We start from the raw sequence: 13456 nt of genomic DNA on the forward strand, positions 1-13456 counted from the left end.
GGACGCAAATCTTTAATCTCCTTTGCCCAGTGAACTTAGGCGCCAACGCCACCCACGTGATGTTAGAGTCTATCGGCAACCTTGACGTCTGAAAGAACCCCATCACCGCACCCGTGAATTCAGACCCAATATCACCCCAATACCTCTTGATAAAATTCATGTTGTACCTGTTGCATCCTGGTGCCTTAGAAGACTCACAATCTTACACGGCTTCTCTAATCTCCTCAGCTATAGGCAGCGCCTCTAGACTTACAGAGTCCTCCTGCTCTATCCTACTGACCAAACCATCTCTAAAGCCCATCATAGAAGAATTATCCTGGCAATATAATTCTTTGTAGTATTTCTTGATAGCAATTTTTATTCTAGCTTGATTACTGACCACCCTTCCGTTTATTAACAGTGTATCAATCCTATTGTTCCTCCATCTTGCTGAAGCTATATTGTGAAAGTATCTCATATTTTTGTCCATCTCCTTTGCTTGTCGAGACCGAAACATCAGTTTTCAATGGACTTCTTTTCTGACATACCACCTCTCACAATAAATAACCAGCGCCTTTCTTCTAATCTTCATCGTTCCATCATACACCCCAACACTTACCAAGTCATCAATCTTCTTAATCACTTTCTCAAACTTCGTAAAACTTTAATAATTTTTTTTAATTTATAATTTTAATTTATGTTCTTAAAATACATTATAGATAAACCTAACTTTTATAATGTCTCCTAAAGGTTGTCCCACCAGCTCCCACCCCTACCACCAATATTTGTGCTAATCCCACATTTAACTCCAATTTATTAATTAATTTATGTAGATACTCTATCAACAACATCCATAAAGAAAATCTTTATGTGCAACGGCTCTTACCCAATTACTCTTACCAACCACAGTCAAATTACATAAATGCCCTCACCAGAAAAGAAAAGATAAATTAATCAATCTCAATTAACGTCACAAAGAAACAAAAATCACAGTTGTCTAAGTGGGTGCTGACTAAGTCAATGAGTGCTTCATGATTGAGTTAGCGCTTAGCGGCGCCTCACAAGTCACTTGTCACAGCACCCTTCTTAGTTAGCATGCTATATATTATTTAGAGTCTAGACTCTAGCATACCATATGCACCTTCCTCCTTTAACTTCACTTTGCTACTTCGCCTCCTCAAAAAGAAAATAACCCAAACAACAAACACAGCCACCATAGTATTTTAAGTTTTGAATTGAAATTGAAGTGTTCAGTGATATGTCCCCCGAAGCTAATTTCACCGGAACCGGTGAAGAGAGGTCAAACTCTTTATTATCCAACGCGCGCTGCACCTTCTGCTTTCCCTGCTGCTTCGGTTCCCGTCGTTCCGCCAGCGTCGGCATCGCGTGGTGGGAGCGCGTCAGAACAAGGTCATGGTCCGAGTCCCAGACCCAGGCGGTGACCGGAAGCGTCGGTGTTCGGTGGTGGGCGCGTGGATTCATGAAAGTGCGCGAGTGGTCAGAGATCGTCGCGGGGCCACGCTGGAAGACCTTCATTCGGCGGTTTAACCGTAGCCGTAGTGGGGGAGGAAACGGTGGTCGTTACGGGCAAGTGGGGAAATACCAATACGACCCCTTGAGTTACGCGCTGAACTTCGACGAGGGCCCGGGACAAAACGGAGATTCCGATGACCATAGTTATGAAGGGTTTCGGAATTTCTCGTGCCGTTACGCAGCTGCTCCTGTTTCTTCTGCCGCTCCTCCGTTCAAGTCCGTTACTACTGATGTGAGTGAAGACGACGTCGTTTTTGGATGAAAAGAGAAAGCGCCGTTTAGGCTAAATTGCGCCTAGTGGGTATCTGCGCTTATTGCGCGAGATTAACGTCATCATCATCAGCGTGGCGTGGCGTGGCGGAGACTCCCTTTTTTGGTCTTATTACTAATATAGTAATTTATTTATTTTATATTATCCTTTTTCTTTTTGACAGATATATTTTCCTACTTCCTACTGTATATAATGTTCATCTATCTGTTAGTAGAGTACTAATAGCAGATTAATATCATGTTTTTTTCTCAATTGATAACGTGTGTTAGAGATAATTTAGTACCAGGGTGTTGCGCAGATTATGGAAACTTGTAGCTCCTGTAAAAACTGTGATTATGGCGTAAAAAGATTGTAAGTAATAAAAGGATATTTTTAAGTTTGGTTTAAGAGATAATATCAATAATTCAATGTCATGCCCTTGTTTTTTCTCAATGGTTGGTGACGTGTATTAAAAAAAGAAAAAAGAAAAACTATGGGCGGGCAAGAAGAATTGTGGGTAATAATAAAAGAATATTTCGGGTTTAGGATATGTGATTAAAGAAGAGTTTGTTGGGTCCAAATGCTTCGTAATGGTAAAAGATACAAAGTATTCAGTATTCACATATTTGTTTTGAACATTATTTGTTTATTTAGGAGCTGCAGAATGGATAATATAGACTTAGTTTTGATAGCTTGCGAATTCATTTTTTAACGAAATTAATTGCTAGTCAGAATTATTGGGGATCCGTCTATTGTCAAAAACTCAAAATTAAATATCTCTCTACTTTTGTTCTTTGTCAATTCATGACAAGTATAATAATTGTTGGGTAATGTAGCAAGTTATACATGTGTTTTGGACTTTTGTTGGTTGCTTCAGGAACTGGATAAATATTTTCTTAGGAGCGTGTTGGAACAGCTTATGTTATTTGCTTTGAGTGCGGTTTTGATGTTTGATAGGTAGGGAAATGTTCCTATCTTCTAATTTTCCAAACGACAAAAGGAAATAATGGTGTCAATATCCATTCTAGCATAGTTGTCAGACCAAACTGGTAATCGAATCGGATAAGTTATTGGGTCAATGGATCACTAGTTCAATTGATAGGTCATTAATTGAACTGGTTGATTCGGTACTATGCAAATAAAAATGAGTTTATAATTATTGTTAAATAAAAATATAATTAATTTAAGAATAAGTGAATTTATAACTAAATTTAAAATAAATTAGATAGAAAAAAAATTATTTGATAGAAGATATGTATATATATTATAATTTGCTTTAATAATAACGAAAATCATTACAGTCTGGTAGCTGTGAATAATGTCACGTTTCTAAAAGGGGAGGGGTTTGAATCTCAACTTTAAAATTTTGTTAAAATTTAACCCTTAATCGGTTCGATTGGACCGAGTATTACCGAGTTCGCACCGAGTTTAACCGATTCATACCAGTTTTCAACTTTATACGGTCTGATTCACCAATTTTTTTATTAAACCGGTCAATCTAGTTCGATTTTTACAACACTGCATTTTAGTCTCTAAAATTAATTAAATAAATAAATTTTTTATTTTTTTTAAATAGCTGACTTAGACGTTTATTTTAGATATGTGATTTCCTTTAATTCTGGGGTAAATTTTTGTTTCACAAGTATTAGTCTAATACTGATATAAATTGATAAATATATTATAATAGTTATTTCATATCAATATCTTTTAATTGTATTGAGTGTCTTAAATTGGTTTATACAAATTTAACAATGAAAATTTGTGACCACTAATTAAGTAACATGAATCAATTATCGATACAATATTTGCCAAAATTAAAATATATTCATATCAAATGATCAACTAGTCATTTCAGTAGTTAGAAGTAAAATCAAATCAGACTAAGTTTAAATATGAGTCTATATTATTAACAATAAAGTCTACTTTTTTTTTTTAAACAAAAGAGCTCAACACAATAAAGTGGAGCAACCAAAATTAGACAACAAACCAAACAAACAATTAAAAAAGTTAACACAACAACAGAAAAAAATTCTCATGTCATCTCCCGCATAGCCATCAACAACCTAAGGAATTTACACCTCTCCACTCATTGCAACTAAGCAAGGTCATGTTGATGATTTCTTTTACTCATCTGCTCTTGTTCTAAAATATCCTCATATTCCTTTTCAACCAAATGATCACACAGAAGTCCATCAACCACTGTTTTCGATCCTCTTTTCGATGCAGCTCTTCTGTCCAGCTAAAAAAATGTTCCTTCATCAAACCTGGAAAAGACCACTGGCGGCCAAAACCAGATATCCACGCACTCCACACCTGTCAAGCAAAATCACAACCAATATCATCCTGACTAATAATCCCGAGCCAGCTCAGTCTTTCCTTTGTATTCACCCTGTCTATCAAGATAAACCAAGCAAACAGCTCCACTCTTGGCGGAACTAAACCTTTTGAAATGGTCTTAGTGAAGCTGTAACTGGTTACATCCTCTGGAAGCATCTCCTCCTGCAATACCTGCACGAATGAGTTAGTAGAAAAAACACCTAATCTATCATATTTCCAAACAACTATGTCCTCTCTGTTATTTACTAGCCTCACAGGAATTAAAATCTCATGTAACTGACTCAGAAGATCCAGCTCCCACTGAAAGAGCTCTCGCCTCCATTGGAAGTTCCAAATCCACTCTACCATCCCAAAACCCACAATCCCCTATAACCGATCCGCATTGGTTTGAAATAGAGAAAATCCTGGGAAACTGATCTTTCAAAGCTTTATTATGTAACCAAACATCCTCCCAGAACCGAGTCTGTTGCTCATCACCAATCTCCATGGACAAGCCTGTAATCATCTTATCCCTTATATGTTGCTCTTTGAATTGTATTTGGCAGATATCCTTCCAAGGACTTCCTCTGGTAGGTAGCACTTGAGTGGGCAATAGCTCATACAGATTCAGATTATTAGAGGAACATACCACCTTCTTCCACAACGAACACTCTTCCTGTGCAAACCGCCACCACCACCTAAACAACAGTGTAGTGTTACGAACCAAAGCATCTCCAACCCCCAACCCACCTACCTTCTTCGGAGCCTGTACCAATTCCTATCTCACTAGAGCCATACCACTCCTACCATTCTCCTTGCTCTAAAAGAATCTTCTCTGCAAAGAGATTAATTTCTCAGCAATAGCCTTCGGCATCTTGTATAAACTCAAATAATACACTGGCAAGCTATTTAAAACTGATTTGATAAGCACCAACTTTATGGCTTTGTTTAGCACCTTAGCTTTCCAAAGGCTGAGTTTGACCTCCACCTTGTCAATTATAGGCTTCCAGATCTTTACCAACCTCAGATTTGCTCCTAAGGGAATTCCAAGGTATTTAACAGGAAGGGTTCCTTCCTTACAACCCAATAAGCTACACATACGTTATAGTCACTACTCCTCGCAATTGATTGGAATCAGACTGGACTTATCAAAATTAACACTTAGACTTGACATCAACTCAAAGCATCACAGAAGCCGCTTGTAATTCTTCATAGTCTCCTCTTCTTGTGGGCAGAACAAAATAGTGTTGTCAGCAAATTGAAGATGTGACAACTCTATACTGTCTCTCCCAACCACCAATGGTGATATTCTCCTGTTCCTAACTGCCTCTCTAACCATTCTATGCAGAACATCCACAACTAGCACAAACAAGAACAGAAAAAGCAGGTCCCCTTATCTTAATCCCCTTTCCATTTTGAACGACTTAGTTGGCAAACCATTTATCAAGACCGACATAGATGCCGTGGTCACACACTCCATAACCCATGCCCTCCATCTGCGCCCAAAACCCATCTTCTGCAATACCATATCCACAAAACTTCACTTGACTTTATCATATGCTTTTTGGAAATCTATCTTGATAATAACTGCCTCCTTTTTCCTCAGCTTAAGCCAGTGTATAGTTTCACACGCAATGAGAGCCCCATCATGAATTTTTCTCTCCTTTACAAAAGTACTCTAAGTTTTTCCTACTAATCCTGGCATAACTAACCTCATCCTCCTAACTAGCACCTTCGAAATAACCTTATACATACTCCCCACCATATATACTAATAGGTCTCAGGTCTTTAATCTCCTTTCTACCAACGAATTTAGAGGCCAACGCCACCCAGATTATATTGGCATCTACGGGCAGCTTAGACGTCTGAAAAAATCCAACACAACTGCCATGAATTCAAATACAATCTCATCCCAACACCTCTTTATAAAATTCATGTTGTACCCATAACAACCTGGCGCTTTGGAATACTCACAATTTCACACTGCCTCTCTAATGTCCTCAGCCGATGGCATCGCCTCCAAGGTCCCAGCGTCTTCCTCAGTTATCATTTCCATCAGACCATCTCTGAACCCTACCATAGGTGAAACTTCCTGATGATACAAATCTTTGTAAAACTCTCTAATAGCTATTTTTATTCTAGCTTGATTCCTCACCAATCTGCCATTAACCACTAAAGCATCAACCTTATTATTTCTCCTTCTTGCTGAAACTATATTGTGAAAATATCTTGTATTTTTGTCCATGTCCTTCGCTTGTCGAGACCAGGACATCTGTTTCCAGTGAACCTTTTTCCTAACATACCACTTCTCACAGCAAGTAGCTAACGCCTTTCTTCTAGCCTCCATTGTTCCATCATACGCTCCACCCTTACCATATCATCAATCTTCTTGATCTCCTCTTCAAGCTTCAAAATTTTCTTATCTATATCACCAAAGTTGGCCTTATGCCATCTCTCCAATGGAACCGTCAACGACTTCAATTTATCTGTGAACTACATCTCTCCTAAACCTCTCCACTCCTCCTTAACCATTCTAATAAAACCTTCTTGTGTAAATCACGAGTCCAGACTACGGAACAGTCTAGGACCTTCCCTCAGAGTTTTCTCTTCCACTATTAAAAGGCAATGATCTGACAAATCCCTTGGACCACCTCTTAACTGAGTCTCTGGAAACTCTTCCAGCCATTCCAAACGAACCAGAGCTCTATCAATACAACTGCATGAACGGCCTCGAAACCATGTAAACTTATGATCGGTGAGCGGTAAGTCCACTACGTGCATATCTTGTATCCAATTCTTGAAATCTTTAGCAGATAGAGGTAGACTAGTAGTACCTTTCTGTTCCTCCACATGTACTATCTCATTAAAGTCTCCCATGAAATAACAAGGAACCTGATATAACCCAGCAATGTAACTCAACTCCTCCCACACATGACTCTTCTCATCTCCACTATGCGCACCAAAGACCAAGACAATAGCACAGCTGAAATTATTCTTCAACAAGACTCCTTCAACACATAGCACCTATCCCCCTTATAGCAATTATTCATTTTAAAAATTAATTCATCCCAAATTATCAAAAGTCCACCAGATGCACCTTTAGAGCCTACATATTCCCACCCTACACCATCATTTTCCCAAATTCTTGCAACGTCAAATCTCGTCACTACTTGTCTTTTAGTCTCAATCAAACCTAATATGTTCAAATTATGTTTATCTTTTAGGTCATTCACCATTCTCATCTTTCCATCACCTCGTAACCCCCTAACATTCTAAGAACTAAAAATCATTTAAAACTTTTTGACACACCTATTTTTTATTTTTGGGTCTGCACTGTCTCATCTTCGCCTTCTGTTTTTTCATCTTCCTTTTCTGTGCTATTTTTTCATTCTATGCTTGGAAAATTGTCATGATGTCATCTTCTTCATTGCACAACATAGAACCTGACACCATTGCCAGCTCCCAAGTTCTCTTGTTTTCCAGCATCTGCTTTTCTAACTTAAAGCACTGAGTGTCACTATCCTCCACATCGTTGTCAAGTTCTCCCTACCTGGAATCAGCTCTTCCAAAGCCTTCCTTATCACGCCCGAGAGCGAACCTCCTGCCATATTGATAAAGTAAATTACCTCCAACAAATTTTAGTTCAAGATTGCTAGCATCTACGTCACCAACCCCTGTTTCTGCAACAAACTCCAGAGAGTGACCCTCAACCGCGTTCACTACTCCCTCCTCTACCCGTGCAGCTGCTTCAACTTCCTTGTCATGAGCATCCCCCCACTCACCAGTTTCCACCACCATCTGAACCGCCCTGCCATTAGGCTATAGCATGACCTCGGCGGATGGAGCCCATGTTCTGCCCTCAAAGCCATGGCCCCCAACATCGACCATGACAGTAACAGCATCTCCAACAGGTCGGGTACGGTCAACCCCATCGCATATCAAATGGCTCTTCTGTACTGCTGCCCACCGGCTTCCTCTTTGGCCATCCCCGGCGGATATGTCTCCGTCTTCTTCAACGATGGCCATGTTGTCAACAGGGTGAGCATCACCTCTTCGCACACTAGTGACCCGCTGCAGGTTCACCATCTGACCTGGGGAGCCCAACGTAGTTCCACTATTAGCGTGCCCAGTAGCTAATGCATTTAGGCCCAACCCGCTAGAGTTCCCTTTCCTCTCCTTCTCTTGATGCCTGGCCCAAGCCTTAGTGATACCCACTTTTTTTTCTTAGCTGACCCCCTTTTCAGCCCATTAACCATAGAACTAAACGCGCATGTAACAGTTCTATCAGATTTTACATCGTAGCTCATACCATTCCCACCCCCAAGATCAGCGTTCCCTTAATTGACTCCATTAACTACATGATCAGTTACGATATTTCCGCGATTATGATTGATATTGTGATTAATCCATTCATTCAAATTAACCTCAGGAATGACTAATCTGTCCTTCTCATCGTCCTCTCCCTGTTTCATCACCATTAACAAACCTTCATCATGATCGTCCTCCCTGCCTGGGCTTGTACTTACGATATCCTGATTCCAGATCTCACATATAGTAAACTCCTTATCAACCATAATTTTCCTGCACTGCAAGCCACACGCCTCATGCACAACCTCCTTCACTAAAATATCAAAGCCACCGGAACCAATAGTGATATGGATCCATTCCTGAATAACGTCCATTATGAATGTATTAATATGCACACGACCTACAGTGAACGAGCTGCACAATTCTATTTCTTCTACACACCCAACTACTTCTCCCCACTGTCCTTTTATCATATTGAAGGTGTTGACTGACCATGCATGCAACGGAACTCCAAAACATTCGAGCCATACCCTTCTCGTTTCACTATGCTCCAACTCCTCTTACCTCCATACCCGGTGGAAGAATTGTAAGAGACAGTTCAATTTAAAATTGTATGTTTCTTCAGCATGCAGAACACTATCAAATGTCAAAAGAGCTTTGTACGCTCCTATTTCCCGAATTTGGGTGACAGAAGGCACGTTCTTCGTAATCATATCCCTCAAAGCGATGAAATTCATAGGCTTCGTCGTAGTTCCTACTAAACTTCTCTATAACCATTCCAGATTTTCTTCCGCCACTGCTACTTCCACTTTCCTTGTCTTTCCATTCTCAAGTGAGGTTTTTATGATTTTCTTCGTCCGTACTTCATGTCCCGTTGACGAAGGACCCTCGTTGCCTACTTCCCGATGTGGCTGCCTAACAGTTTGGTGAAGTTTGTCTTCTCCTTTCTGTCCCTTATCTATGTTCGTGGTTTCTGCCATTCTTCTGTACTTAGCCTCACCCACAAAGATAATTTTACCCCTCAGTCTAAGTCGATTCATTTCTGCTATAACTTTCAAGGCCCCCTTTCGTTGTGTACTGTATGAAGGCAAAAATGTAGATCTCACCATTTTTTTGTTTTCGGGAAAGATATATATCATTCATGCACCCAATCCATTTGAACAACTGGAATAACTCTCTCTTCGATATGTCTTCAGGGAGATTATCCATAAAAATGAAGAAAGATTCATGTTCTAGCCGCCGATACTCTTCTCTATTCCAAATTCTAGGATCCTTGCCATTTTCCTTAGGAATGATATTTTAACAATAAAACCTACTTACAAATATTAAAGTTTAACTCACCACAAATTCATGGGGAATTGGTTTGAGCTCGATCATGACACATTTAAATAATATGAACATAATTTACAAAAATTATAACTTATATTTATTGCCTTTATATATTAATTATATTTCATATGATCTATCAAAATTATTATAAAAAGATAACTATAAATAATTATATAAAAATATTATTAGAGACACATTAATTATTTCTCTCTTATATGATGAAAAAAGTTAGATATTAATATTATAAATTAAAGGTATAAATAACTGATACATTAATATAAATAATTATAATAAGCAATATATAATTGTATTACGTGTGTGCCAGTGAATTGAATATACCCATGTGTAATTAATGTATGTATTAGTGTTGCAGGCCCAATATGTTCATCTCAGCTAGCTTATGTTGCTTCAGCCAAATCAAAATATGAGCCCATTACATTTGAAGAACAAGCTTCAGCCCACATGTAATGGTGAGCAACACATTAGTTTCATGAAGTTAAGAGAAAGGGTTCAACAATTCATAGTTGATCAAAGAAAAAAAAAATCGAACAGTTGGCAACGTTAGAAAAGAAGTAAGAGACAAAAAGGACACAAGGACATTACAAGATCAAACTGCAGAAGGTCACTAGCTGAGTTTGGAAGAGCAAAACAAAAACGCAGTGCATTGAGTAGCAGCTGTATTGGCACAAAATGGAAAAAATTTTGCATGCCAAGGAAGACAGCACCTTCAAGGACAGCAGAGAATTAAAATTTCAAAGGTTAGTAGGGCAACAACAAAATACAAGAACAATAGAGGTAGTGGAGCAAAATAAAAAAGTATTGAATGCCAAAGAAGACGACTGTAACAGGAAAAGGGTACTAGAAATTGGAAGAGACAATGAAAAAATTTTGAAGAACAAACTGCATTCTATAAAGCAAGGCTCACAACATCATTGAAGCGAGGAAAAAAGAGTGCCATTGGAGCATCATTACTCACACTTGAGCAGGAATTATTTTTTTCAACTTTAAGCTTCATTTAAAATTTTAGTATTATGGCTATCTAATGTTATCTTTTTGTGAGTAGAAAAATATAAAAAGGCTATGCCAAAAGAAATAAGAGAAATGCATGAAAAAGCCAAGATAGTTTTCGTGTAATTTGGTTTTGTTGAACTAAGGTTTAGTTCTCCTCGCCAAGTTGGGATAGCACTTGGTGACTGACTGAACCAGTGAGTTCTCTTTTGTCAAGTTGGGACAGCACTTGGTGGTAGCTAAATTTGGGTATAAGCTTAGAATTTAATACTAGATGAATTAGGTTTATAATTTACTGGTATTGGTGTATGTAATCTAGTTTATTATAGTGAAAATTTCGCTATGGTTGTGGTGAAGAATAGATGTAGGTTTCATGGCACTAGAAAATCGAATTAGAATACGTGCTGGCCTCATTCTCTTCTTCCCTTCTCTGTTTATTTCTGGTTTTAGAGACAAAACAAAAAAAATTTCCTGCATAATCAGCTTCCGTAAAAAAAAAAAAAGAAACAGAGCTAAAGAAGTTCACCTCTGGGTTCAACTTGATTCAACCCCCTTCTCTAGTTCTAGCAGTTTTATCAATTAAGGTCTCATAGAATCAAGTTTCACAACTTAGAGTAAAGATCCATGGTCAACAATATGGGTGCTAACATCATGGCGTACACACTTATTGAAGGGCAGTCCAACAATAGACCTCCCTACTTTAACGACAGCAACTACTCATACTGGAAAGAGAGAATGAGAATCTTCGTGCAGCCAATCGACTACAATTTCTGGAAGATTATTGTCAATGGATCTGATATTCCAACAAAGCAAAATGGTTGATAGATATGTGGTGGCAAAAGAAGACAATGAGTGGACAGAGGAAGAAAAGAAGAAGGTTGAACTCAATGCCAAGGCAATTAACTTAATGCACTGTGCTATAATTTTGAAGAATATAGAAAAGTTTTAAAGTGAAAAACTGCTAAGAAAATCTAGGACAAGCTCAAACTCACCCATGAAGGAACTAAACAAGTGAGAGAGATAAGAATAGACATGTTTATGAAGGAGTACGGGATGCTCACCATGAACGAGGATGAGAGCATCGATTAGATATTCGAAAGATTTTCAATAATTATCAACAACCTGAATGCTATGGGGAAGAGTTATTCCAAAGAAACATTAATAAGAAATATCTTAGAGAATCTTACGAAGAAGTGGGAAGTAAAAAGTACATTCATCTCTAAAAGAAGTTAATTGTTAAAAATTATTTATGATGAGCTAAAATGCGTGTCCACCTATTAATATAGCGGAAATCCTTTAAAGTTGCATGCCAAAATTTCAGAGAAGCGAGGCTTTTAACCGAATTCACCGATCTGTTCCTTTTAAAGTTGAGGTTCCAACTCTTGATAGCTTTATTTGCTACCCACTAGACCAAGATCAACATAACTAATTATCTTGTAAAGAAAAATATTATCATTTATTATTGTTCTCCAATTTTGGCTTCACAACTTTTGGCATCATAGATTTAGAATATAATGAAATTTTTACTGTATGATTGTAAGTGATTTAATATCTTAGTCTCAAGTTCAATAAACTTATGATATTGCAATTAAAATGTTAAAAAAGAAAAAAATATATGTTCAGACTATAAGAGGTTCATTTATAAATAAGATTTGTGATCTCATCGCAAACTATGTCTTCGCTTGAAACTTCAATCAAAAAATTCTGTACATGCTCTAGGGGTGAGATATGCATGATAGAAGATTTATGTGCACATAGATTTAGATAAAAAAAATTTTCTCCATTTCAACCACATCCCAAATTCATCCTAAAGATAACCATAAGATTAACAATAGCACATATAGAATAAAAGTTATGCCAAAGGGTTGTCTCCACAAATGAAGCTTGAATTTCTTCATATTACCTTCTTTCCATTTCTTGCTTTTCTCTTTCCTTCTTGTTTTGAAACTCTTATTTTTTCTCCCTCAAGTTATTCTGTAAATCAGTTTCAGTAGTTTGAATATAATTAACATATCATAAAGCTATCCAAAATAAAATGTTGAGTGAATGTCAGGATACAACTAAAGTAATAAATCAACACAAATAGTAGATGCAAAATTAGCGACATTATCAACAAATAAGTTATATCCGAAACATGTCACAAAAACGCTAAAAAAAGACGTTTATACCTGCTCCTCTCTTTTGACTTTGTTCTCTCGTTCTACAGCATGCTGAACAACTTTTATTTTAGATATATATTCATCGATCAAAATCTTCCTATCCTTATATCCCTTAAATAAAAGATTTTTTGTTCTCATTAAAAATGTTGCAATAAAACAAAAAAAAAACAATAATAACAATACTAATAATAATTAAAATTCTTTCCTCTTCCTTAAACAAAAAAGAAAGAAATGCAACAACATTTACCAACAAAGTCAAAGAAGATATAAAGGATCGGAACAAGGTTTTGGGAGAGAAAAAAATAAGGATAAAACCTAGGTTTCTATTTTCTAATCATCAAAATGGGTTAGGATTTGGTTTTCAATTAAGTTTTAGCTCAGTCCGCTTCCTTGGATATTGAATGCCGTTAAACTTGCGATTCCAGTGATTGGATCTTTACTTAGCGATTCAACATAAGCAAACAACACTTCTCCTGACAAAGGCCAAAAGTGGGAGTGAAGGGTGGCAAGCTTGGGGATGAACCAATTGAGTTTAAAAAATCATAGAAACAAAAAAAAAAAAAAAATAATGGAG

General features: G+C 37.5%; 1 protein-coding gene across 1 annotated transcript; it reads left to right on the plus strand.

The window, feature by feature from the left end:
• The first annotated feature begins 1061 nt into the window (after positions 1 to 1061).
• On the plus strand, positions 1062 to 2163 carry LOC107491380 (uncharacterized). The gene has a single exon (XM_016112232.3). It carries the CDS (start codon positions 1238 to 1240, stop codon positions 1772 to 1774), a length of 537 nt encoding a protein of 178 aa, XP_015967718.1. The 5' UTR covers positions 1062 to 1237; the 3' UTR covers positions 1775 to 2163.
• The last annotated feature ends 11293 nt before the right edge of the window (positions 2164 to 13456 follow it).

This window comes from Arachis duranensis, chromosome 5 (genome assembly GCF_000817695.3).
Source record: "Arachis duranensis cultivar V14167 chromosome 5, aradu.V14167.gnm2.J7QH, whole genome shotgun sequence".
NCBI classification, from domain to species: Eukaryota; Viridiplantae; Streptophyta; class Magnoliopsida; order Fabales; family Fabaceae; genus Arachis; species Arachis duranensis.

Bases quoted from the DNA above. Each gene is read 5' to 3' on its own strand.
- LOC107491380 (XM_016112232.3), top strand. From the start codon at position 1,238: ATGTCCCCCGAAGCTAATTTCACCGGAACCGGTGAAGAGAGGTCAAAC.